This window comes from Pantherophis guttatus, chromosome 8, assembly GCF_059756535.1.
Source record: "Pantherophis guttatus breed Tessera chromosome 8, ASM5975653v1, whole genome shotgun sequence".
Lineage (NCBI taxonomy): Eukaryota > Metazoa > Chordata > Lepidosauria > Squamata > Colubridae > Pantherophis > Pantherophis guttatus.
The window spans coordinates 2,230,208-2,257,500 of NC_142070.1; the positions used below are offsets into that span (position 1 = coordinate 2,230,208).

The 27,293-nt window shown below is 45.2% G+C and overlaps 1 protein-coding gene and 1 long non-coding RNA gene across 3 annotated transcripts; one reads left to right on the forward strand and one right to left on the reverse strand.

Moving 5' to 3' along the window:
• On the forward strand, positions 1-3,635 carry LOC132711973 (uncharacterized). Its single transcript, XR_009622677.2, has 3 exons — positions 1-63; positions 854-1,090; positions 3,399-3,635. It is a non-coding gene; the product is annotated as an uncharacterized LOC132711973 (long non-coding RNA).
• LOC148112537 (uncharacterized) lies at positions 2,096-10,435 on the reverse strand. 2 transcript variants are annotated; one of them, XR_015729126.1, is made up of 3 exons: positions 10,169-10,435; positions 8,405-8,766; positions 2,096-2,360 (listed from the first exon to the last, which is right to left on the reverse strand). XR_015729126.1 is itself a non-coding variant. In XM_087874800.1 (3 exons), the coding sequence occupies exons 2-3, from the start codon at positions 4,984-4,986 to the stop codon at positions 2,126-2,128; spliced, it is 432 nt and encodes a 143-aa protein (XP_087730926.1). In that variant the 5' UTR covers positions 4,987-4,995; positions 5,962-6,271; the 3' UTR covers positions 2,096-2,125. The 2 variants fall into 2 exon arrangements, 1 of the variants encoding a protein (XP_087730926.1); XM_087874800.1 differs by lacking the exons at positions 8,405-8,766; positions 10,169-10,435 and adding exons at positions 4,790-4,995; positions 5,962-6,271.
• Between the last annotated feature and the right edge of the window lie 16,858 nt (positions 10,436-27,293).

Consider the following 27,293-nt stretch of genomic DNA (forward strand, 5'->3'; position numbering starts at 1 on the left):
GCCATTGACCTCTCCTGTCACAGGGATAGAAGCTTGGCTTCCTCTACTCAACCCATCCAACAGGTGAGAAGGAACTGAGGGGCTACAGAAGACGATATTCCAGTGCAGGGGGGTCTCCAAACTTGGCAAACTTTAAGACTTGGTAGTACAGAGCCTTGGTAGCACAGGAGTTTAAGGAACCCTGTTATTAAGCTGGTTATTAAGACCAGCTGCCTGCAATTACTGCAGGGTTCGAATCTCGCCAAGGCTCAAGGTTGACTCAGCCTTCCATCCTTTCTAAGGTAGGTAAATTGAGGACCCAGTTTGTGGGGGCAATAAGCTGACTTTGTATAAAATATACAAAAGGATGAAGGCTATTGCTGAGCACATTGTAAGCCGCCCTGAGTCTTCGGAGAAGGGCGGCATATAAATCAAATTAAAAAAAAAAAAAAAAAGACTTGCGGACTTCAATTCCCAGAATTCCCCAAACACATGGGAGCTGAAATTGTCAAGTCTTAAAGTCGCTAAATTTCGAGAGCCCTGTTCTAGTGGCTTGGCCCCAAGGAATATAAACTGACAGCAAAGCCCACTCCCTTCTAGCACTGATGATGTTACCTAGTTTGGTAATGAAACGTCTACAAGAAAATCACCAAGTTCAGAGAGCACCAAGGACCCCTCATTTCAACCCTGAGCTACAAATATTCTTTCACTGGTACAGAAGACCATTCCACTTTCAACAGCATAGAGGGAGGTCCTTTGACTCTTCAAAGACTGGATTGATTGATTGATTGATTGATCGATCGATTGATCGATTTAGCAGCTGCATATAGCTCCCCATCCCACAAATGTAATTGGGCCGCTTTGCTCTTTACAGTGATGACGTCAGCCTGGGAAGTCCGTGTGCGGCTGTCGCAACTTCGAACTTGGGTCACCAGCACGTCCGGGGAGATCTGTCGTAACTTGGAACCATGACTAAGGAACCAGTCGTTAAGGGAGAACTACTTGTGCCACCTTGACTGTTACCTCAATGGCAGAAAATGCAGGTGGTCCTTGACTTACAACTACAATGGAGCGGAGGTTGAGAAACACTGCCCTAGTGTAAACTACATAGGTATCTACGTGTAACTATGTGTAGTTATCCATCTGTGAATAATTAGAATAGAATAGAATAGAATAGAATAGAATAGAATAGAATAGAATAGAATAGAATAGAATAGAATAGAATAGAAAATCTGGAATGGAGAAGAGAAGAGAAGAGAAGAGAAGAGAAGAGAAGAGAAGAGAAGAGAAGAGAAGAGAAGAGAAGAGAAGAGAAGAGAATATTGGAATGTAGAATAGAATAGAATAGAATAGAATAGAATAGAATAGAATAGAATAGAATAGAATAGAATAGAATAGAATAGAATAGAATAGAATAGAATAGAACTCTTTATTGGCCAAGTGTGATTGAACACACAAGGAATTTGTCTTAGTGCATATGTTCTCAGTGTACATAAAAGATACATTCATCACGAATCATAAGGTACAACACTTAATGATAGTCATAGGGAACAAATAAGCAATCAAATCATATTAGGAAACAGTCAATATAAGTCATAAGGATACCAGCAACAAGGTTACAGTCATACAGTCATAAGTAGGAGGAGATGGGTGATAGGAACGATGAGAAGATTAATAGTAATGCAGACTTAGTAAATAGTTTGACAGTGTTGAGGGAACTATTTGTTTAGCAGAGTGATGGCATTCGGGAAAAACCTGTTCTTGTGTCTAGTTGTTCTGGTGTGCGGTGCTCTATAGCATCGTTTTGAGGGTAAGAGTTGAAACAATTTATGTCCAGGATGTGAAGGGTCTGTAAATATTTTCCCAGCCCTCTTTTACAGACGCTAAGGCAAGATTTCTCCACTTCACCAACTTTAAGATGTACAGACTTCAATTCCCAGAATTCCCCAGCCAGTGCTGCTGGGGAATTCTGGGAGTTGAAGTCCGCCCAACTTAAAGGGCTCAAAACCCAACTCTAAGGAGTTGTCCTCACTGCTTTCTAGTTCTCCTTCAACCTCCGCAGTGCTAAGGTCTCGTTGTCCCGTGGTGTGCCAAACAGAGATCATAATACCTGCTCAAGAGTTTTCCTTTTATTCATGGTTGCTCCTCAAGGACAAGTGAGATCCTTGAGGAAGAAAATCAGGGGCAGGATGAAAATGAGGTTGCAGAAGATGAGCCCAGCACGGACCAGGAAGTAAGCAATTGCCATGGAAATGAGGATGTCCTCGACCCCCTGGAGATAAGGGAGGATGGCCCTGGGCTGAACATTCTCTCCGGCCCCTTGACCCAAGTGATGTCCTACTTGCAGTTGGTCAGAAGAATTGGGAGCCACGGTATTCCCCCTGGAATGGAAACGAGAGGTTTTGTGGAGCTTGCAAGCTTAAAAGTTAAAGGATATGGTGTTAAAAGTTAAAGGATATGGTGGAAATGATGAGTTTTTAGATGGAGGTCCACCCTACTTTTGATGGCCAATTGGGAGCCATGATGTTCCCCCTGGAATGGAAACAAGAGGTTTTGTGGAGCTTGCAAGCTTAAAAGTTAAAGGATATAGTGTTAAAAGTTAAAGGGTATGATGGAAATGATGAGTTTTTAGATGGAGGTCCCCCTACTTTTGATGGCCAATTGGGAGCCATGATGTTCCCCCCTGGAATGGAAATGAGAGGTTTTGTGGAGTTTGCAAGCTTAAAAGTTAAAGGATATAGTGTTAAAAGTTAAAGGATATGGTGGAAATGATGAGTTTTTAGATGGAGGTCCACCCTACTTTTGATGGCCAATTGGGAGCCATGATGTTCCCCCTGGAATGGAAACGAGAGGTTTTGTGGAGCTTGCAAGCTTAAAAGTTAAAGGTCATGGTGGAGATGATGAGTTTTTAGATGGAGGTCCACCCTACTTTTGATGGCCAATTGGGAGCCATGATGTTCCCCCTGGAATGGAAACGAGAGGTTTTGTGGAGCTTGCAAGCTTAAAAGTTAAAGGATATGGTGGAAATGATGAGTTTTTAGATGGAGGTCCACCCTACTTTTGATGGCCAATTGGGAGCCATGATGTTCCCCCTGGAATGGAAACGAGAGGTTTTGTGGAGCTTGCAAGCTTAAAAGTTAAAGGTCATGGTGGAGATGATGAGTTTTTAGATGGAGGTCCCCTGTACTTCTGATGGCCAACTTTGGAAGTTGGGTATGTATGTCTAAAATGGGAAGCAAAGAAGTTACTGTAGAACTCGAATAGAGATAATCCTTGACTTATGACCGCAAATGACCCCAACATTTATTTTGTTAAGTGAGACAGTTTTGCTTCATTTTACGACTTTTCTTGCCACAGCTGTTAAGTGAAACACTCCAGTTGGTAACACTGTTTTGTGAAATGTCACTTCCCTCTTTCAGGAAATCAGCTGTGGAAAAGATCGTGCTATGCTCTTGTTCAAGGTCTCTGCTCCTTTAGCGTCTGGGACCCTTTAGCTGAAGCGCTTCGATAAACGTTTTGCGAAAGTCCGTCGCTCGTGTCTGGCTCTGATGGGCTTCTGTGCCAGGCGGACCTATCTTTTGGGGACAACATGGCCATCAATCATAGCTTTCAGTACTGCTGTCGCTTCAAACGGACGCTAAACAGATGGGTTTTAAGTCGAGGACCAACTGTGTGTATTTTAAGTTTCTAAGGTTCTGATTTGGGTGGAGGTGAGATGAAGACTGCTATTATGTCAACCCTAGTCCTTCTCTTCTGACCTTTTACAGAATACAGAATAACAGAGTTGGAAGGGATCTTGGAGATCTTCTAGTCCAACCCCCAGGAGACCCTAGACCAGTGACGATAACCTTTATGGCACAGAGTGCCGAAATTGGAAGGCGCATACATATGCCAGAGCGCTGGAAACCCGACGACCAGCTGGCTGAGCTGGGGTCAACAGCCCGTGTGCCCACAGAGAGGGCTCTGTGGGCACACCTCTGGCATGCGTGCCACAGATTGGCCATCACAGCCCTAGACCATTTCAGACAAATGATTGCCCAGTCTCTTCTTGAAAGCTTCCAGGGATGGAGAACTTCTGGTGGCAAGCTGTTCCACCGGTTAATTGTCCTCACTGTTAGGAAGTTTCTCCTTAATTCCAGGTTGCTTCTCTCCTTGGTTAGTATCCATCCGTTGCTTCTCGTCCTGCCTTCCGGTGCTTTGGAGAATAGCTTGACCCCCCCATGTCTTCTTTAGGGCAGCCCCTTAAATATGGGAAGACCACTATCATGTCACCCCAAGTCCTTCGTTTCGTTAGACTAGAGATACCCAATTTTCAAGCGTAGAGACAGCCACACCAAGGGTCCCCAACTCACAGGCTGTAGCCCACTATCAAGCCGTGGTCTATTTGGAACTGGGCTGTGCGAGAGGTGGGCCTCTGTGCACACGCATGTGGAACTCCACTCATGCACACGCACCGGCCTGCTATTCACACGAGTAGAGCTCCGTGAGCACGTGTGCATGCTGGCCCACTGCTCGCATGGCCCAGTTCCCCTCTCCCCCCCAACTCCAGCCGGACTGCCTGGTCCCAAAGTTTGGGGACCTCTGCCCCATGCCACAGCAGTTGTGCAGGGTGCCTGGTGTCTCCTTGGCTTGCAACCAGTGGTGGGTTGCCTCTGGTTTAGACCGGTTCGCAAGAACCGGTAGTAAAACCGGCGGGAGGCTCCGCTCACTGCCTCGGATGTCGTCATCAGCGATATGCGCATCCGCAGAAGCGATCCCGTTGCGAACCAGTAGTAAAGGTAAGTAGAACCCACCCCTGCTTGCAACCTACCCCGTGATGACGTTGGAGAAGGCGCAACTCATGGGAAGGATGAAGTAGAGGCAGGAGATATAGAGGGCCGTCTGGAGGAGGAAGTGGACAGTGGCAAGGAGCAACAGGATGTTCAGCAGGCGTTCCATTTGCGGAGCGATGTCCGGTCGGACCAGGGCATCGCCGGCTCCCTGGATGTGGCGTGGCTTCTGCATCATTGGGGACGCCTGCGGGGGATCAAACGCCCCGTCAGAGACAGAGATCCTTAGGGGTCTCTGTTGGAGCCTGTCCTGATAGCTTCCGGGATGCTTTCTATGGGGCCTTTCTTGGAAAGATCTGCATGCATTTCCAGGGATTATATCTCCATCATCTCCCGGGAGGCAAAAGTAAGCCTCCAGCATTAGGGACAGGATATCTATCAGGAGCCTGGATAGCTCTGCAGACAAGGCACTGCAGTTTAACACCAGCTGTCTGCAATTAAAATAAGTTCGAATCTTGCCAGGCTCAAGGCTGACTCAGCCTTCCATCCTTTCAAAGGTAGGTGAAATGAGGACCCGGATTGTGAGGGCAATAAGCTGATTTTGTATAAATATACAAAAAGGATGAAGGCTATTGCTTAACGCATTGTAAGCCGCCCTGAGTCTCCGGAGAAGGGCGGCATATAAATCAATTTTTTTAAAAAAAAAATCTTTGGCTACTGAAAGTCAATTTGGTGCAATGGTTAAGAAAGCAGGTTAGAAACTGGGAGTCGGGAGAGGGTGAGTTCTAGTTCATCTTAGCCCTGAAAGCCAACTGGGTGACTTTGAGCCAAACCCCAGGAGACGGTGAGTTCTAGTTCTGCCTTAGGCATGAAAGTCAGCAGGGTGGCTTTGGGCCAATCACCAGGAGACAGTGACTTGTAGTCCTGCCTTAACCATGAAAGCAAAATGGATGACTTTGGGCCAATCACCAGGAGACAAGAGAGTTCTAGTCCTGCCTTAGGCATGAAAGCCGGTTGGGTGACTTTGGGCCAATCACCAGGAGACGGTGAGTTCTAGTCCTGCCTTAGGAATGAAAGCTGACTGGATGATTTAAGGCAATCACCAGGAGATAGTGAATTCTAGTCCCACCTTAATCATGAATGCCAGCTGGGTGACTTTGGGCTAAACACCAGGAGACGGTGAGTTCTAGTGCTTCCTGCATTCTTGAATTACCTTGCCTACTTCCAAAGTTGATGATTCATGACAGGACGGGTCTTCTGGAGGGTGGCAAGTCAATCATACTGCAGTCCCAGCAGACCACAGATAATGGATGAGGTCCAGGAACCTCCAGAGTTTCCTCCAAAGCTCAGCTCCCAACCTGGGTAAACCTTCGCTACACACCTAGCTCTTCACCGCATGGCTTCTAGCAGTGGCTGCGGTGTCCTGCCCAGTCCCACCTCCCAACCCAGACCTCCCCCGTCGGCCCCACGGAAGGTTGTAAGTTGCTCTTTCTTGGCCTGCCCTGAAGCTCATCTTAGCTAGTGTCTAGTTGGCTTTTGATGTCATAAATGGAGCAAAGGAAGAGTCATGGGCCTCAAACCCCAGCTGTGGGCACTCAATCCCTTGGGCGACCTTCAGGCGAGCCAAGCCAATGGGGAAGCCAGACTCACTTAACGACCATCTTGCTAACTTAACACTGACCATGGCTAGAGAAGCGGGAGGGTCAGCTCCCAACATGAAATCGTGTAAAGCACGGGTGTCAAACTCAATTTCATTGAGGGCCTCATTAGGGTTGTGTTTGACCTCAGGGATGGCCAGGGTGGGTGTGGCCAGCATGATGTCACTCATGTCAGGGGGAAATCTGTGGTGGCCCAAGCACTCTACCAGCAAAAACAGGTTCCCGAGCTCCGTTTGCGACTGGGACGGCCTCCTGCAACCCTCTGCCAGCGAAAACAGAGCTCGGATGGCTGCACGTGGCTCTCGTGAGCCCCGTTTTCAGCTGGGACGACCTCCTGCAGCCCTCTGCCAGCGAAAACGGAGCTCAGGTGGCTGCACGTGGCTCTCGTGAGCTCCGTTTTCAGCTGGGATGGCGTCCTGCAGCCCTCTGCCAGCGAAAACGGAGCTTGGATGGCTGCATGTGGCTCTCATGAGCTCTGTTTTCAGCTGGGATGGCCTCCTGCAACCTCTGCCAGCTAAAACGGAGCTCGGATGGCTGCATGTGGCTCTTGTGAGCTCCGTTTTCAGCTGGGACGGCCTCCTGCAACCCTCTGCCAGCGAAAACGGAGCTCAGGAAATCTCAAGCTCCAATTTTGCTGGCAGAGGCACAGTGGGCTGGTCCTTCGCTGTTTCCAGGGTGGCCTCGCGGGCCAGATCCAAGCACCCTCTGGACCGGATCCAGGGGTGAAATCCAGCAGGTTCTGACAGGTTCTGGAGAACCGGTAGCGGAAATTTTGAGCAGTTTGGAGAACCGGCAAATACCACCTCTGGCTGGCCCCAGAGTGGGGAGGGAATGGGGATTTTGCAGTATCTTTCCCTTGCCACACTCATCAAGCCACGCCCACCAAGCCACACCATGCCTACCAAGCCACGCCCACAGAACCGGTAGTAAAAAATAATTGGATTTCACCACTGGCCGGATCCAGCCCCCAGACCTTGAGTTGGACACCTCTGGTCTAAAGGAAACAGGGAAACAGGTTCAACTCCCCCGTCAATCACCTTTACATCAGGACCATATCACCACCCCTTTCATTAAAAAAAAAGCTTTTTTGCAGCTGGCCAGCTGCAAAAGAGGTGCCACATCTGTACAGGTAGTCTGTGACTTGCCACAACTCCTTTAGCGACCGTTCAAAGTTACAACAAAACCGGGAAAAAAAGGGACCTGCGACCATTTTTCACACTTAACAGCATTCCCAGGATCACACGATCAAAATTCAGATGCTTGGAAAACTGACTCATATTTATGACGGTTGTAGCATCTTGGCAGCTCCCGCGATCCCCTTTTGGCAAACTTCTGACCCGCAAGGTCTGCAGGGAAGCTGGATCCGCTTCACAGCCGGGTTGCCAACTTATCAACTGCGGTGACTCGCTTAACGACGGGGGCGAGAAAGGCCATTCAACAAGGAAAAGCTCACTTCACAAATGTCTCGCTTAGCGACAAGGAATTTGGGGCTCGATTGTGGTCATAAGTCGAGGACTGCCTGTATGAGGCGGTTGAGAGTCCTCGTTCTCTTTTCTGGACAACCGGTGAAGCACCTCTGGGAGGGGAGGTACCGGTAGCCAGGAGGGGTGAGGACCAGTGGTGGATTGCCCCCGGTTCAGACCGGTTCGGAAGAACCAGTAGTAAAACTGGTGGGACGCCCCGCCCACTACCCCGGATGTCATCATCAGCGATCTGCACATGCGCAGAAGCAAGGCACGTGCGCGCAATCCCGTCGCAGACCGGTAGTAAAGGTAAGTAGAACCTACCACTGAAAATAGAGCAGGGTAGTGGTGGGCTCCAACCGGTTTAACAATCGCGCAGCGTTCAAAATACAGCAATTTGAAGCTCAGCTGCTTACCTCCTAAGGCAACCCCGGTAAATAGAACAGCGGAGGTGCGGAAATCAGCTGTGCTACGCGAGTCAGCTGAGCCAGAAAGAAGGAATTATAGGACGGGCCAGCTGATCGTCGGAACTTACCGGTTCGCCTGAACCGGCTGAATCCCACCTCTGGAGCAGGGAGGCAGCCGGCAAGCAGGCTTGGACTAGAAGACGCAACCCATCACAAGAGGTTCCACTGCCTTGTTTATTGAGTTTCGGGTATAGTTTGTTCCTCCTCTCCTTCTTCTTCCTCCTCCTCTTCCTTCTCCTCCTTGAACACAAAGGCCAGGGGTAACAGGAAGTACAAATACAGAAGGAAGAGAGAACTCTGGGAGAGGAAGTAGAGCATGGCCAGGCACACCACCACGTCCAGGAGCTCCTCAAATCTCTCAAACAGATCCATGGTGGAGAAGACAACAGCAGCAGCGGGATGGAGCTTCTCCGAAGGCCGAGGGACGGCTCTGGAGGAGAGACAAGGAGAGAGAAGGCCTCTTAAAGCACGCAAGCTGGGGGATTCTGGGAGTTGAAGTCCTCCCTTCTTAAAGCATGATGCCTGAGGGATTCTGGGAGTTGAAGTCCTCTCCTCTTAAAGCCTGCCGGCTGGGGGATTCTGGGAATTGAAGTCCTCCCTTCTTAAAGCATGATGCCTGAGGGATTCTGGGAGTTGAAGTCCTCTCCTCTTAAAGCCTGCCGGCTGGGGGATTCTGGGAGTTGAAGTCCTCCCTTCTTAAAGCATGATGCCTGAGGGATTCTGGGAGTTGAAGTCCTCTCCTCTTAAAGCCTGCCGGCTGGGGGATTCTGGGAGTTGAAGTCCTCCCTTCTTAAAGCATGATGCCTGAGGGATTCTGGGAGTTGAAGTCCTCTCCTCTTAAAGCCTGCCGGCTGGGGGATTCTGGGAGTTGAAGTCCTCCCTTCTTAAAGCATGATGCCTGAGGGATTCTGGGAGTTGAAGTCCTCTCCTCTTAAAGCCTGCCGGCTGGGGGATTCTGGGAGTTGAAGTCCTCCCTTCTTAAAGCATGATGCCTGAGGGATTCTGGGAGTTGAAGTCCTCTCCTCTTAAAGCCTGCTGGCTGGGGGATTCTGGGAGTTGAAGTCCTCCCTGCTTAAAGCCTGCCAGCTGGGGGATTCTGGGAGTTGAAGTCCTCCCTTCTTAAAGCATGATGCCTGAGGGATTCTGGGAGTTGAAGTCCTCCCCGCTTAAAGCCTGCCGGCTGGGGGATTCTGGGAGTTGAAGTCCTCCCCTCTTAAAGCATGCCAGCTGGGGGATTCTGGGAGTTGAAGTCCTCCCTTCTTAAAGCATGATGCCTGAGGGATTCTGGGAGTTGAAGTCCTCTCCTCTTAAAGCCTGCCGGCTGGGGGATTCTGGAAGTTGAAGTCCTTCCTTCTTAAAGCATGATGCCTGAGAGATTCTGGGAGTTGAGGTCCACCCCTCTTAAATCATTCTTGCTGTGGGATTTTGGGAGTTGAAGTCCTCCCCGCTTAAAGCCTGCCGGCTGGGGGATTCTGGGAGTCGAAGTCCACCCTGGGAGTCGAAGAGCCTGTTTTCAATTCAGTCTCAACCAGTGGTGAAATTCAAATTTTTTTACTCCCGGTTCTGTGGGCGTGGCTTGGTGGGCGTGGTGTGCCTTGGTGGGTGTGGCTTGGTGGGCATGGCAAGGGACGGATACTGCAAAATCCCCATTCCCTCCCCACTCTGGGGCCAGCCAGAGGTGGTATTTGCCGGTTCTCCGAACTGCTCAAAATTTCCGCTACCGGTTCTCCAGAATCTGTCCGAACCTGATAGGCAGTTCCCGCCTTCAGTTCCAGCTAAAAGCTCAAAGCGAAGGTTGTTCAGGAAAGGGGGCCATGGGTCCATTCCTGTACCTTCATCTTTGTGAGCCCAGCCAATCCTCTCTCTTGTCCTTCATCCCTTCCTCCTTTCCTCTGATTGCACGTAATGTCAGGATGGGGATACTCAGAGCTTGGGGCTTCCTGTTTCCCATTCAACCTCCAAGGTTTGGTTGAACCTGCCAGAAAGAGACAGCAGGGGTCAAGTCATTGTCCACAGGGGTGACACCAAAGTTCACTTTTGAGGGCCATTTGGAGCCTGCTTGGAGCCAGACCTTCTTCAATCTTTCTGACCCCTCCGTCCCTCCCTTTTAAGGTCATCCTGTCAAAGTCTTCCCTACTTCTGATGTCATAAATCACCTTGATGGCATCACAAGCAGGGAATTCTTCTGGCTTCCTATTAAAGTTCGGTTCTATAGAATCATGGAATCCTAGGGCTTGGATGGAAGGGATCTTGGAGGTCTTCTAGTCCAGCCCACCCACCCTCCTGCCCAAGGCAGGAGTCCTTCTACCAACCCAGAACAAATGGTTGCCCCGATCTTTTCTTGAAGACCTCCAGCGATGGAGCTCCTCCAGCTTCTGGAGACAAGCCATTCTGATCAACAGAGTTGGAAGGGACCTTGTAGGTCATCTAGTGAGAACTTCCTGCTCCCCGCTCCCCCTTGACCCCACGTGGAACTCCCACAAAGTTCTCAGAATTTGACCACGTCTGGAAATGACTGCATCCAGTTTCCGTCACCATATTCTGAAAAGGATGTTGAGGCTCGGGAAAGAGTGCGAGCGGTGCGGTGCAGGGGTGAAATGCTCCCGGTTCGGACCGGATCGCCCAATCCGGTAGCGATCGTGGCGGGTGGTTCGGAGAACCGGTAGTGATCCTGGTGGAAGGCTCCGCCCACCCGCTCGGTTGTCGTTACTTCCTGGTTTTAACCAGGAAGTCGTGTGGTTTGTACCCTCTACACATGCAGGGGTCCATGCCAGAATTGGTAGTTAAAATAAAGAAAGGAGGAAAGAAAGGAGGGAGGGAGGGAGGGAAAGAAGGAGGGAAGGAAGGTAGGAAGGAAGTTAGGAAGGAGGGAGGGAGGGAAGGAAGGAAGGAGGGAAGGAAGAAGGGAGGGAGGGAGGGAAGAAAAGAGGGAGGGAAGGAAGGAAGGAGGGAGGGAGCGAAGGAAGGAAGGAAGGAGGGAGGGAGGGAGGGAGGGAAGGAAGGAAGGAGGGAAGGAAGGTAGGAAGGAGGGAGGGAGGGAAGAAAGCAGGGAGGGAGGGAAGGAAGGAGAGAGGGAGGGAAGGAAGGAAGGAGGGAAGGAAGGTAGGAAGGAGGGAGGGAGGGAAGGAAGGAAGGAGGGAGAGAAGAAAGGAAGGAGGGAGGGAGGGAGGGAGGGAAGGAAGGATGGAAGGAGGGAATGAGGGAGGGAGGGACAAAGGAGAGGAAGGAAAGACTACAAACCTGGCACCAGACGCAGCTTCAGAGGATAATCCAGGATTGGAAGGGACCTGGAGGTCATCTAGTCCAACCCTGCTCCAGCAGGACATTGTTAGTGAGTTTCTGTCTTTTGATCCCCCGGTCACACGGTTATATAGCCACACCCATCCAGTGACATGACCCCCACTACCACCAAGCCATGCCCACCAAGCCACGCCCACAGAACCGGTAGGAAAGAAATTTAGATTTCACCATTGGTGCGGTGGCCTAGAGGTGGAGCTCTTGCCTCCTCCAATCAGGAGGCACAATCAGGAGGCTGCGAGTTCGATCCTAGGTAGAGGCAGATATTTCTCTTTCCGGGCACACTGAGAATATATCTGCTGAACAAAACTCCGCATTGGCGACAGTAAAGGCATCCGGCCATTAAAACTCTAACATTAAAACCTTAAGACCTCCAAGGTTCCTTCTAACTCTGTTGTTTTGTTAACCTGCCGAAAAGTTGGAAGAATTGTGGGGCACATCTTTGTGGTTCTTCTAACCTACCTGTTGTGGCTCCGTTACCTGAGCCTGTGTCATCGGCAGGAGAGGACTCTGAGAGTGAAGGAGAGGAGTTGGCAAGGCCTCCCTCTCCAGGACCCTCCCCTCTGGCAATGCCTTCAGTGTCCGCCGAAGGGCAAGAGATAGGGCCGGGGCCAAGCACGTCCACGCAGCCACAGATGGACAGTGATGAGGGTAATGAGTCTTGGCTGGATCCACGCCAGCGTCGCAGAGATAAGCGCGCACAACAGAAGAAAAGGCGTGCCCAAGATTAGGCTGAGTCACTGGACCACACCCCACAGGATATAAAAGGGAGCGTGGTGGCCAATCAAACCTTGTGACGAACAAAGCTGAAAGCTTCCACGCCATTCTGTATTGCCGGACTTTTGGCTATAGACTTTGCTGGATTATCTCTGGACTTGATTGACTCCGTAATTATTGAGCTGTTTCTTTTGATGTACCAGGAGTGGGGAGAAGTTATCTCTCCTCTTCGTAAATAATAAACTCTTGGCAGGCAGCCACTAGGTTGTTGCCAAGTTCCGTTATCATAAGGAAAAGGATTTTGCCGGCTGGTTTGGTCTTTAACTCTTGAACGTCTGTTGGTGTGTGTGCGTGTGGTTGGGGACAGAACATCACCCAGGAATGGTATTCACTTACTTTCCCTACCGATTCGCAAATGTGAGCGCACGCCTCCACGCGTGCGCCCGGCCTCAAAAACATGCCTAAATAGGATGGCATTGGGTTGGCAGGGTAGCGGGGAAGGAGCACCCATGATTTCCGCTACCGGTACCGGTAAACCAGTCCAAACCGGCTGAATACCACCTCTGAACCTACCTAACCGGTGCTTACAGTCGGAATCCAAACAGGATCAGAAGTCTCCCTTTGCCCACTGACTGCAACTTGCCCATTGATCTCAATCTCGTTCTCTTGGAGCTCCAGAATTAAGTCTGGAAAAATAGTTTCTCTGGCCTCATTCAGCACTTTAGCCACCAGGTGGCGCCAACGTTCTACACATCTTTCTAGATCAGTGTTTCTCAACCTTGGTAGCTTGAAGATGGGTGGACTTCAACTCCCAGAATCCCCCAGCCAGCAGCGCTGGCTGGGGGATTCTGGGAGTTGAAGTCCACCCATCTTCAAGTTTCCAAGGTTGAAAACACTGTTCTAAATCTTCAAAACTCCAGCCTTTCAAGTAGGCCTCGATGACTTACGACCGTTTGTTTAGTGACCATTCAAAGTTACAACCGCACTGACTATAGATTAACAATGGCAACTTCTTATAAAGAAAAATCTATATAAGATGTTTTATAGATGGCCTTTACCACCTGCTAGGTTAGCTAAAATGTTTAAAAATACGTCTAGCAAATGTTGGAAATGTCATCAAAAGATGGGCACAGTTTATCACATGTGGTGGACTTGTCCTAAAACAAAATAATGTGGGGCAAAGCTACAGAGGCGGCTAGAAAAGATGATAGGGAAACGAATAAGTTTTAAACCTGAACTGTTTTTAATTAGGTATCATATCAGAAAAATCACGTAAGAAAAGTATGTATTTAATATTACATGTTGTCACAGCAGCGAGGATTCTCTTCGCACAATATTGGTAAAATGAAGAAACACCGCGAGATAAAGAGATAATGAAGAAGATGCTAAGATGTGCAGAAATGGATAGATTGACATTGAAAATTCAGCAGAAAGAAGACACAGAATATGATCAAACATGGAATCTATTTTACCAATGGTTGGGAAAAAGGGGCGGAGATTAAGAATATAATCAGAATTGTTAAGCAAATTAAATACCCAGACAACACGATGTTTGTTAAGCACTAAGACAGTGTTTCTCAACCTTGGTAGCTTGAAGATGGGTGGACTGGCTGGCTGGGGGATTCTGGGAGTTGAAGTCCACCCATCTTCAAACTTCCAAGGTTGAGAAACACTGCACTAAGAAATGTAATTAATTAAAAATTCAATAAAATTTGTGGGTAGGGGAGGAACAAAGTTACAATGGCACGGAACAAAGTGACTTAGGACCATTTTTCACACTTATGACGCTTGCAGCCTCCCCACAGTCACATGATCAAAATCCAGACGATTGGCAACGGAATCATATTTATGACAAGGGAGGTCTCATGTGTGACCTTCAGACAAGCAAGCCAATGGGAAGCCGGATTCACTTAACAGCCATGTTATTAACTTAAAAACTGCAGGGATTCACTTAATGACCGAGGCCAGAAAGTTCATAAAACAGGGCAAAACTCACTGAACAAATGTCTTAGTTAACAACAGAAATGTTGGGGCTCGGTTGGCGTCATAAGCTAAGGGGCCTACCTATACTTCAACATCGGCATGGCTAGAGATCATAGGGGAGAAGGAAGGAAGGAAGGAAGGAAGGAAGGAAGGAAGGAAGGAAGGAAGGAAGGAAGGAAGGGGAAAGATTGGAGGAAGGAAAAATGAAAGGAGGGAGGAAGGGAGGAAGGAAGGAAAGGGAGGGAGGGAGGAAGGGGAAAGACTGGAGGAAGGAAAAATGAAAGAGAAGGGAAGGAAGGAAGGAAAGGAGGGAGGGAGGGAGGAAGGAGAAAAATTGGAGGAAGGAAAAATGAAAGAGAAGAGAGGGAAGGAAAGTAGGAAGGAAGGAAAGGAGGGAGGGGAAAGATTGGAGGAAGGAAAAGTGAAACGAGGGAGGAAGGAAGGAAGGAAAGGAGGGAGGGAGGGAGGGAGGAAGGAGAAAAATTGGAGGAAGGAAAAATAAAAGAGGGAGGGAGGGAGGGAAGAAGAAAAGGAGGGAGGGGAAAGATTGGAGAGAGAAAAACAAAAGAGAAGGGAGGGAAGGTAGAAAGGAAGGAAAGGAGGGAGGGAGGGGAAAGATTGGAGGAAGGAAAAATGAAAGGCGGGAAGGAGGAAGGAATGGAGGGAGGGAGGGAAGGGAAAGACTGGAGGAAGGAAAAATGAAAGAGAAGGGAGGGAGGGAAGGAAGGAAGGAAGGAAAGGAGGGAGGGAGGGAGGGAGGAAGGGAGGGAGGCAGGCAGGCAGGCAGGAAGGAAGGAAGGAAGGAAGGAAGGAAGGAAGGAAGGAAGGAAGGAAGGAAGGAAGGAAGGAGATCTGGAGAGAAGGCATCCTGGTTAAAGGACCAGATTCTTCTACCAAGAGGACCCACCCTGTTCTCCTTCTTCCATGGTTGTCCTCCGTCAAGAGCCGGGCTGGCAGGTCCTCTGGGCAGACTGCCTTGGTGGTCACCGGGCCTGCCACCCCCATGTTTGCTTTGGCCTCTGAGGTCTCCCTGACCCCCTCCCTTCTGGCTCTTGGCTAGTTGTGAAGCTGAGTGCTTGGCAGAAGATTCCCCACTCCTGCTACTACTACTATTACACACCCAAACACACAACTGAGCAAAGAAGGAGTCCATGGTGGCCAGCGCTGGCCTCACTGGAGAGAACCATCCAAAAGTTCATGAGAACTGAAGATTAAACATCCGCCTGAAACCTGATTCTATCGCCCACTTTTGCAAAGGAGCCTGTCCATGACTGTAAAGTTCATGCCTGCAAGGATGTACTCCATCTCCCATCATCCCCGGGTGCCAGGAGGGAGAAGGGCACTGTAGCACCGTTCATCAGAAGACCCTTGGGTTGGAGATGATGGCTTCATCACTGGAGGCTTTTAAGAAGAGATTGGAGAATTTGTCCAGAACAGCATAGTATCTCCTGATCAGGCATGGGGTTGGACTAGAAGACCTCTAGAGAAAAGTCAAGTCCTACACTTAGGCAAGAAAACCCAAAAGGACACATATAGTCTGGGTGAAACCAGGCTTAATAGCAGGAACTGTGAGAGGGAGCTTGGAGAATTAGTGGACAACCAGTTAAATATGAGCTAGCAGCCAAAAAAGCCAATGCAATCCTAAATTGCATTAACAGAGGGATACAATCAAGATCAAGGGAGGTACTAATACCACTCTATAAAGCCTTAGTAAGACCACGCCTGGAATTCTACATCCAGTTTTGGTCCCCACACTATAAAAAAGATCTGGAGACCCTAGAAAGAGTGCAGAGAAGAGCAATAAAGAGGATTAGGGGACTGGAGGCTAAAACATAGGATTGTTGTGGAATGATGAGACCAAACAACATTCCTGGGTCAGCCAGAGACAGTTTTATTGTGCAAGGTTCAGAGCCAGTTTTGTACCTGAAGCTTTGAACAAGGAGAGAACTCTGATACAACTGGTTTTATACATTTCTAAGACAAAGGATTCAGTGAGATCATACATTTTCCATATATGGTTAACATGAGATCATACATCCGATTTTCCCTATGTGGTTACATACATTGGATAATATGTTCATCTAATTACTTAAATCATTAATTTTAGTTTATAAAATTATCTTAGCCACACAACTTTTCCTTAAGTGCTCGGAGTTGCTAATGGGAGATTTACTACTGTCCTTGGGTAAGTTTATTGGATTAAGTAACTCTCTGTAACCTATAGGTCTTTGTGTCATTCATAGTGAGGTCACTCAGATGTTTTCCATATGGCTGTCCTTTCGTGACATCTAGGTCTCAGAAGATATATTACCACTTAATGGGGTTTAACTGTTTGTTAATGTAATCTCCAACAAGCACTTTCCTCTCTTATAATAATGTGAATAGAGAGGTTCTCTCAGAGTTCATGTATCTAAGCACGTCTTCCCCTTATAATAATGTGAATAGAGAGGGTCCCCCAGAGCCCATATATCTGACTCTGTATGATTCCTATTTTATTCACATTATTTCTTTTATCTACATTAGGATGAACGGTTGCAGGAACTGGGCATGGCTAGTCTAGGGAAGAGAAGGACCGGTGAGACAGGATTATTATTATTATTATTATTATTATTATTATTATTGGTTAATCTTTAGTGAGATTCACAGCCTTTGAGGCCGGTTAATAGCTCAGCAGCTCGAGTCCTAACCAAGGACCTAGGAACTGTTAAGGTATCGTCGGAGGATGTAAGCTGTTCCGAGTAAGGTGGTTTTTTGTAGAGTCAAAATGTTCAAGTCCGGCAGATTTAGAATTTCTAAATAGCGGGGTAGCCCTTTGGGTATTGCTCCAAGGGCTCCAGTTACAATCGGGACAACACACGATTTCTTTTTCCACAGTCGCTCAACTTCAATTTGCAAGTCCCGGTACTTTGTGATTTTTTCTTGCTGCTTATCTTCAATCCGTGCATCACCAGGTATTGCAATGTCAATGAACCACACTTTTTTCTTTTCAACTATTGTTATGTCAGGTGTGTTGTGGACCAAGTGCCTGTCAGTCTGAATCCTAAAGTCCCACAAGATCTTGAGTTTCTCATTCTCTAAAACTTTCTCAACCTGATGTTCCCAGTGGTTTTTGCTGTACTCAAATCCAAACTTCTGGCACAATTTCCAGTGAATGATTTTAGCAACACGGTCATGGCGTTGTAGGTAGTCAGTTTGTGAAATATTGCTGCACCCACTGATCAGGTGGTCAACTGTCTCTTCTTTTTCATTGCAGAGGCGGCATTTGCTGTTGGAGGTAACATGTTGAATTTTTGCCTTCATACAGTTTGTGGCTAGGGCTTGTTCTTGAGCTGCCAAAATAAAGCTTTCTGTTTCTTTTTTCAGTACTCCTGATCTTAACCAGTTCCAAGTTAGTTTCTGGTCAGCTTTGCCTTCAATACTTTTCAAGTATTGGCCATGCAGAGCTTTGTGTTTCCAATTTTCAGCTCGCTGCTCAATTACTTCTTTCTTATATTCTGCTTTTGTTTTAGTTGTCTTTAAAAGGCCTCCTTTATTTACTTCCTTAATCATTGGTTCTTCACTTTTCTGGATGTAACCATTCAAGCTGCATTTTTCTTCTTCCACAGTCTGCTTTACTTGTAGGAGTCCTCGACCACCCTCTGCTCTTGGTAAATATAATCGGTCAACATCACTTTTAGGGTGCAAGGCATGATTCATTGTCATAAGCTTCCTTGTTTTTCTGTCCAAATTGTCTAACTCCATCTGGGTCCAGTCAATTATTCCTGCAGAGTATCTAATCACAGGTATAGCCCAGGTACTTATGGCTTTTATGATGTTTCCTCCACTCAATTTGGACATTAATATCAATAATTAACAATAATTAACATTATTATTATTATTATTATTATTATTATTATTATTATTATTATTATTATTATTATTATTATTATTATTTCAATTTATATGCTGCCTTTCTCCGAAGACTCAGGGCGGCTCAGGATAGCAGTCTTCCAGTATTTGAGGGGCTGCCACAGAGAGGAAGGGCTTGGTTAGTCTAGTTGTGAGAAACAAACTCACCAGTCAGAAATTTGACAAGAATCGTAAAGTGAAGCAGCAAGCAGTTTATTGCATGTAAAATACGTTCCTCCAAGAGCGGCTGGCTAACAGATAGGCAGGAATAAATTTCTTCAACTTTTTATTCCCTCCACCCAAACCACAAATCCCTCCCTTTGACAAAAGATCACAGGGTTGCAATCTTCCCGGAACGCCTGTTTCTCCGTGAATTTCCCCCAGGCTTCATCTGTTTCCCCACCTTTTGCCCAGTTCCCCCTTTTCCAGACTGCCTCTTTGTCCCTTTTTTTTATTTCTTAACCTATATTTCTTGTTTTCTTACCATCCTTGCAGCAGAAGCATAATAAATTGAGGCAAGCGATTAGTTAATTTCTCCGCTCTATTACTAGATTGTGTGGTTAAAACTATTAACGAATCTGCTTGACCGAGTTTATCGGAATAACCGCTTCTTCCAGTTTTCCAGTCTTGAACTTTTTACCTTTAATGTTCCAATGTCCTTCTGAACTTTTGATAGGACCCACAACTCTTAAAAATTGCTTTCTTTGCAAAAACATCCTTAGCTCCATCAGTTTCTTACATATGTTTTGTTACTTTGGGGCCAAATTTATATATATCTTTTTAAATTGTTTTTAATGTTTGTATCTATGTTTTTTACTTTGGCTGTACACCGCCCTGAGTCCTTCCGGAGAAGGGCGGTCTATAAATTTGATAATAAATAAATAAATAAATAAATAGTGAAGAGAAGGACCAGGAGAGCAGGGTTCCAATATTTGAGGGGCTGCCCCAGAGAGGAGGAAGGGGGTCAAGCTGTTTTTCAAAGCACCTGAAGGCCAGACAAGGAATAATGGATGGAAACTGGACAAGGAGAGATTCAACCTGGAAATAAGGAGAAATTTTCTGACAGTGAGAACAATCAACCGATGGAACAGAAGTTGCCTATGGAAGTCGTGGGAGCTTCATACCTGGAGGCTTTCAAGAAGAGACTGGACTGCCATCTCTCAGAAATGGTGTAGGGACGTGATGGCAAACCTATGGCACGCATGCCACAGTTGGCACGCGGGGCCATATTGGTGGGCACACAAGCGTTGGCGCTAGCTCAGCTCCAGTGCGCATGTGCGCACCAGCCAGCTGATTTAGGGGCCTTCCGGTCGCACCGGAAGTCGAAAAACGGGCTGCTTCCGGCCTCCAGAGGGGTGGGGAAGGCTGTTTTCGCCCTCCCCAGGCTCCTAGAAAGCCTCTGGAGCCTGGGGAGGGCGAAAAACGGGCCTACTGGGCCCACCGTGCCATTGCGTGCCAAAAACGGGGGGGGTTGTTCGTGCACGCATGGGGGTGTGTGTGGGCACATTGAATTATGGATTTGGGCATGCGTGCTCACAATCCCCCCCCGCAACGCTCCCCCTGCTTTTGGCACGCGACGGCAAAAAGGTTAGCCATCACTGGTGTAGGGTCTGCTGGTTGGATGGGGGATGGACTGGATGACCTCAAGGTCCCTTCCAACTCTATTAATCTGTAATTAATCTATTATTCAGAAGTGGTGGGAGCTTCATCCCTGGAGGCTTTCAAGAAGAGACTGGACTGCCCTCTGTCAGACATGGCATAGGGCGTCTCGTGCTTGGGCAGGGGGTTGGACTAGATGACCTCCAAGGTCCCTCCCAACTCTGTTATTCCAATCTGGTCTCAGTTCTTATTAAATGTGATTCCAATTGACTAAGTTCCCAAGAAGCCGGCAACTATTATGGGGTCTTTAATGTCTGTTTCAGCTCCTGCTGACTCCTCTTTAAGCAACTTGCAGTGGCCGGAGAGGAAACCTGGGGACAAATAATAAGAATTTTACAAGGCAGGAAAGAGGCTGAACGGTGGGGAAGCCGGAAAATCCTACCATAAATTAAGTTGCTCCAAAGCGGGAGTGTGGGGGGGAAATGTTTTGCATCGGGAAGGGAGGGCAATGAAACAGGACAGCTCACTCCAATTAATTCCAGATGGTCTTCATTTTTTTGTTATCTGCTGGAGTAACGGGAAGGGCAAGAAGGGATAATAACCCCTTCCTGTCCGAAAAGCCTCCTCCTCCCAGGATCTGACAAAACATGGATTTACGCATAAACTACCCTCCTTCCAAAGTCATTCTGAACATCGAAATTTGATTACAGATTAACAGAGCTGGAAGGGACCTTGGAGGTCATCTAGTCCAACCCCCCGCCCAAACAGGAAACACCCTACACCATGTCTGACAGAGGGCAGCCCAGTCTCTTCTTGAAAGCCTCCAGTGATGAAGCTCCCACAACTTCTGAAGGCAACTTCTGTTCCATGGGTTGATGGTTCTCACTGCCATGAAATTTCTCCTTAATTCCAGGTTGAATCTCTCCTTGTTCGGTTTCCATCCATTGTTCCTTGTCTGGCCTTCAGGTGCCTTGGAAAATAGCTCGACCCCCTTCCTCCTCTCTGGGGCAGCCCCTCAAATATTGGAAGATGCTCTCCTGTCTCCCCTGGTCCTTCTCTTCACTAGATTAGCCATGTCTTCTGTCCAACTATGATTCACTCAGATTTCTTTCTTTCTTTCTTTCTCTCTCTCTCTCTTTCTCTTTCTTTCTTTCTTCCTTTCTTTCTTCCTTCCTTCCTTCCTTCCTTTCTTTCTTTCTCTCTCTCTCTCTTTCTCTTTCTTTCTTTCTTTCTTTCTTTCTTTCTTTCTTTCTTTCTTTCTTTCTTTCTTTCTTGTACTTTGGAAAACAGCTTGACCCCCTCCTCTCTATGGCAGCCTCTCAAATATTGGAATATTACTTTATGTCTCCCCTGGTCTTTCTCTTCACTAGACCAGCCATGTCTTCTGTCCAACTATGATTCACTCAGATTTCTTTCTTTCTTTCTTTCTCTCTCTCTCTCTCTTTCTTTTTCTTTCTTTCTTTCTTCTTTCTTTCTCTCTCTCTCTCTTTCTTTTTCTTTCTTTCTTCTTTCTCTGTCTCTCTCTTTCTTTCTTCTTTCTTTCTTTCTTCTTTCTTTCTTTCTTTCTTTCTTTCTTTCTTTCTTCCTTGTGCTTTGGAAAACAGCTTGACCCCTTCCTCCTCTCTATGGCAGCCCCTCAAATATTGGAAGATGCTCTCCTGTCTCCCCTGGTCCTTCTCTTCCCTAGACCAGCCATGCCCAGTTCCTGCAACCGTTCCTCGCATGTTTTATCCTCCAGTCCCCTAATCCTCTTTATTGCTCTTCTCTGCACTCTTTCTAGAGTCTCAACATCTTTTTTATAGTGTGGGGACCAAAACTGGATGCAGGACTCTAGGTGTAGTCTTACTAAGGCTTTATAGAGTGGTATTAGTACCTCCCTTGATCTTGATTGTTTCCCTCTGTTAATGCAGTTTAGGATTGCATTGGCTTTTTTGGCTGCTGGCTCATATTTAGCTGGTTGTCCACTAAGACTCCGAGAACCTTTCACAGTCACTGCTATTAAGAAACCTGGTTTCACCCAGTCTATATGTGTCCTTTTGGGTTTTTCTTGCCTAAATGTAGGACTTGACTTTTCTCTACATTGAATTTCATTTTGTCAGAATTCTTGAACACTGGGCCCTATCTGACAAAATGAAATTCAGTGTGGAGAATTCTTGAACTCAGAACACATTTTGAAGCCCTTTCATGTTTGCAGCCGCCAAATTAAGGTACAAACTTTGAAACGCCAAAAACTTGGGAGTTTCAAGTTTCCCAACTCCTATTCATCCTGGTTTAGCCAGCTGGGCTGCTAAACTGTGGTTTATGAAAGGCAGGAAGTTTGGTGGGTTTTATCGTTTCCCTTAAAGCAGAGGTCTTCAAACTTGGCAGCTTTAAGACTTGTGGACTTCAACTCCCAGAATTCTCCAGCCAGCTGGCTGGAGAATTCTGGGAGTTGAAGTCCACAAGTCTTAAAGCTGCCAAGTTTGAAGACCTCTGCCTTAAAGTGATCCCCCCCCAACCTATTTCAACCATAATTCATGAATGGAAGAATCTGGTTGAAATACAGGTAGTCCTTGACTTACAAACGGTACTTAGAAAAAGGGGACTTATGACCATTTTTCACACTTACAACCACTGCAGCATCCCTGTGGCCAAATGGTTTGTAACAGAAAGTATATTAAAATTTGCCGACCGATGCTTATTTTGCATAAATCCCTTAATCCGGCCCAATCCAATCCAGCTTTTTTCCTTCCACACCTCGTTCTTCAAATCCCGCAGACCAATTTTGCCATAAGGCCTGCCCACTTCATACACTCGGCTCAAAAGAACCTCAAAAAACAGAGTTTATTTGTTCTGTTCCAAAGAAATCCATTCCCCAAGGCAAAAATGCAAAACAGAGGGTGTGTCTGCCTCATAAAATGATACCCAAACACTTTGGCTGCCTAGATTTTTATATATATATATATATATTGTCGATGTGATTTATTTGGTTACGAAATCTACCCATAAACTTTTATCTGTGCTACCAACCTCCGAAAGGATGAATAAATGAGAACAGAAACAGATGTCCCTCGAAAACAATAGCCGTGACTCAAAACTTTCTTAGAAACAGAATCTTGCGGGGTCCTTTAGCCCAGAAGCAGCTCCATTTTCTGGAATCGGTGATCTTGGATGCTCTCCGAGTTGTTGACAATTTTATTCGCAAAAGAAGTGAGCCCTGAAACCTTAAGAAAATTCCCTGGTCAGTCCAGGAAGTGCTCAGATCAGGGTCCCTCTACTTTTTCAACAATCCTGTTAACCAAGAAAAGAGAATATTTATTTATTTGTTTGTTTGTTTGTTTGTTTGTTTGTTTTATTTTATTTTATTTTATTTTATTTTATTTTATTTTATTTTATTTTATTTTATTTTATTTTATTTTATTGAATTTATATACTGCCCTACTCCCGAAGGACTCAGGGCGGTGAACAGCCATAGAATAAAACATATAAATACAAAATTTAAAAAATTTTAAGCTCGGGGTTGAACTGTGGGGCCCTTAGTGCTCTCTGAACTTGGCAGTTTTCCTGCTGACGTTTCATGACCCAACTAGATAACATCACCAGTGCTAGGAGGGAGTGGGAAAGGAGGAGGAGGAAAAGGAGGAGGACTGTGGGGTCCTTGGTGCTCTCAGAGCCGCGTGGGTTTTTTTTGTAGACGTTTCGTGACCCAACTAGGAAACATCATCAGTGCTGGAAGGAAGGAGAAGGAGGAGGACTGAGGGGGCCTTGTTGCTCTCAGAGCTGCGTGGGTTTTTTTGCAGACATTTCGTGACCCAACTAGGAAACATCATTTTTTTTTTTATTGAAAAAGTTTTTCAAATACAAATTTTTCCCCCTTTCCCCCCCCCTCCTCCCTAACCCCCCCTCCCCTCCCCCCTGTGGCTTCTTCATAATAAAACCCAAATTCATAACAGATTACATAATACTTTACCATCCCCTTACTCCATCCCCATATGCTGACCCTTTCTTTCTAATAATATTATTATATCCCCCTTATACTATACATTTCAAAATGACATTCTACTATAACATTATATAATAACTCCTAATTTAGCATAATAATATTATTATATCTCCCAGTTTAGCGATTTCTGCTCATAATCTACCCTTTTTCTACCCCCCCATACATATATCTCTTAAATCAAATCTTTTATGTATATTAATATTGTTGCAATATTTTCAGGATCAGACTCAATAAAGATAATAGGAGTTAGAGCTTTAAATATATTTCTTTTTAATTATGATAGGCATTCTATATTCACTGAATATTCAAGGTAGAAGCAGTGAGAATGGTGAGGGTAGCTCCTTATATATACAAGGGGTGGAGCTAGGAATGGGAGTGGTAAGTTATGAATACATTAAAGTCCAAAGAATAAGTTAACCTCTGATGTTCCATATATACATTATTTACACATTGGAGAATAAGGCATTTACATCTGACAAATCCCCCTCTAAATGCCGGTTCGTTACACAACACCAATTACATTCTGATTCAGGACAATATAATACATATAATTTAGAAGTTAAATATTTGTGTTGTTTAGAAGGTAAGGGTTTTGTTAATATGTCAGCTAATTGTTCAGAAGTATCGCAATGTATTGCTTTAATGAATCCGTCTTGAGACAGTTGTCTCACATGCTTAAACTTTATATCAATATGCCTGGACCTTTGTCCAATTGCATCGGATCTGGATATTTCAATGGCTGCTTTATTGTCTTCATGCATAATAAATGGTAAAGTGGGTTTCTTCCAAACATCAGTGATCAGATCATTGAACCATACAAGGTTATTTGCAGCCTTGGACAAACAAACATATTCCGCTTCTGTAGTAGAAGTGGCTACTAGTTCTTGTTTACCAGTATACCAGTAAACTGGACAATCATTCAATAGAAAAACATAACCAGAAGTACTCTTTCTGCATGATGTATCACCAGCCCAATCTGCATCAGCATAACAAGTAATTTTTGGTTCTCTGTCATTATTGGGTTCCAACATTAAACAAAAATCTAATGTACCCTTCAGATATCTTAGAATTCTTTTGACAGCTTCCCAATGATACAAGGTTGGTTTACTAACATATCTTGACAATAGATTGAGAGGTAATGCAATATCTGGCCTAGTCCAATTAGATATATAAAGGAGTGAACCTATAACTGATCTGTAAAATGTGTTGTCTTTAAACTCAGGGGAAGATTCATCGGTGTTTCTAAGAAAATCAGTTTGCATAGGGGTGTCACAGGTTTTGGCATTATTTAAGTTACATTTGTTTAGGAGTTCGATGATTTTATCTTTCTGTGTAAGTTTGAATCCCCTTTTAGTTTTGTTAATTTGCACACCAAGGTATTTATTCACTTTACCCAGAGATTTCAGTGAGAAGTGTTCATTTAACTTATTTACAAAGATTTCCCTGCTCTCTTTATGCTTTCCAATGTATAAAATATCGTCCACGTAAATTAATACAAATTCAATATGATCATTACTCTTTTTTACAAAGAAACAGTTATCAGCAGTGGTGGCGTTGAAATCCATGGTCTTAAGTACTTTTACCAAGCAATCGTACCATCTTTTGCCGGATTGCTTTAATCCGTACAGACTCTTATTTAATAACCAAATTTCGTTCTTATTAGTGTATTGACTGTGTGGTGCTCTTACATATATTTCCTTATCTAATTTTGCATGTAAGTATGCGGTCTGTATGTCATATTGGAATACGTCCAGATTGAGTGCAGATGCTACTACAAGGGCTGTTTTGACACTCTCTGTTCTCACTGTGGGTGAATATGTATCAGTATAGTCTTCTGGATATTTTTGTGCATAGCCTTGTGCAACTAGTCTAGCCTTGTATAAGGTATTGCCTCCTTCTAAGTTCTTAATTTTATAAATCCACCTGGTACCTATAATTGTTTTATCCTTAGGTGCGATCGCAGGTGTGAATACATTTAATCCTTGTAAACTTTCCATCTCTTTTTTCATAGCTAGTTCCCATTTTTCCCTTTCTTCATGTGGAAGTTTCAATACTTCTCCATATGTATTAGGTGTTATTTGTTCTCCATTCATATGCATTATGTAATCTTTGTATTTATTTGGTATTTGGTTTCTATTGTTTCTAATAGTTCTTTCAGGCTTGCTATGGTTATCATGCAAATATCTAGCTTCCTTTTTTGTTAATGTGTCTGTCTTTATTTTATGCTGACTATTAGTCCAAGTTTTGGTTTTGTTCTTACTTTTGTTAATATTTTGATTTTCTGTTGTTCCTTCCTCGCAAGATATCGTATCTTTACATTTATTAGGAAATATTTCATTAAGGTGCAATTTTGACCAATTGGCCTGTTCATGGAACACAGCTGTTCTGGATACTATAAATTTGTTATTACTATCAATAAATCTGTACCCTTTGGTTCCAGTTTCGTATCCCATGAATCTTAATCTCCTGGATACGTTTTCTCCCTTTCTCCTCAATTGTTTAGGTATGTGTACGTCTGCAGTGACTCCAAATATGTGCATGTGTGATAATTTGGGTTTTCTATTGTACATCACCTCATATGGTGTCTTATTCACAATACTGGACCAGGTTCTATTTTGAGTGTAATTTGAATAATGTAATGCCTCTGACCAAAATTGTTTGCCTAAACCAGCATCCTCTAATGTGCACCTAATCATGGTTTGTAGTGTGGAATTTTTCCTCTCTGCAACTCCATTTTGAAATGCAGAAAAAGGATTGGACGTGAAATGTAACATTCCTCTATCCTTTAACCATTGGGAGAATTCTTTAGACATGAACTCACATCCCCTATCTGTCATAATTTGCTTTATTCTGATATTATGTTGTGTTTCTATACGTTTGTAGAATTCCTTAAATTTCTGAAATGTTTCATCCTTGTGTTTTAATGTGTAAACAAAACCATAGCGGCTGTAGTCATCCACTATTGTTAGGAAGTAACGTTTTCTATAGGTAATTGAGGGACTTAATGGACCAACTAAGTCCATATGTACCAAATCAAAAATATTGTTAGTTGATCTGTTAGATTTTTTTGGTCTGGGACTGGTTTTTAGTTTGGTGGATTTACATACTGAGCATTCCAAATAATTTTCACAATTTTTTATTTTGACACCTTCTGCGTGTTCAGTCATTTTTTGTACTACAGGAAAGCTTGCATGTCCTAACTTCCTGTGTAAGATGTGAGCACACTCATCATGAATTGGTTTACCTATTTTTGGTTTCTTTTCCTTGTATGTATTTTTGTGATCATGAGTTATTCTACACTCATCATTGTCACTGTTACTGACATTTTCATCATCTGCTTCAATACAATCTTCCATATTTGAATCAATGTTATGTAAACATCTTTCTTTAGTTATCAGATAGGGTAGACCTCCTTTTATCATTACAGTACCTACATTTGTTTTGTTCTTTTCTATAGTTGCTTTCCCCTTTGAGAAAACTATATTGATATC

Coding starts and splice junctions, on each gene's coding strand:
- LOC148112537 (XM_087874800.1), bottom strand. CDS start 4,986: ATGATGCAGAAGCCACGCCACATCCAGGGAGCCGGCGATGCCCTGGTC. Junction 2,361..4,789: donor TTCTCCAACGTCATCACGGG/GTAGGTTGCAAG, acceptor TTTCCATTCCAG/GGGGAATACCGTGGCTCCCA.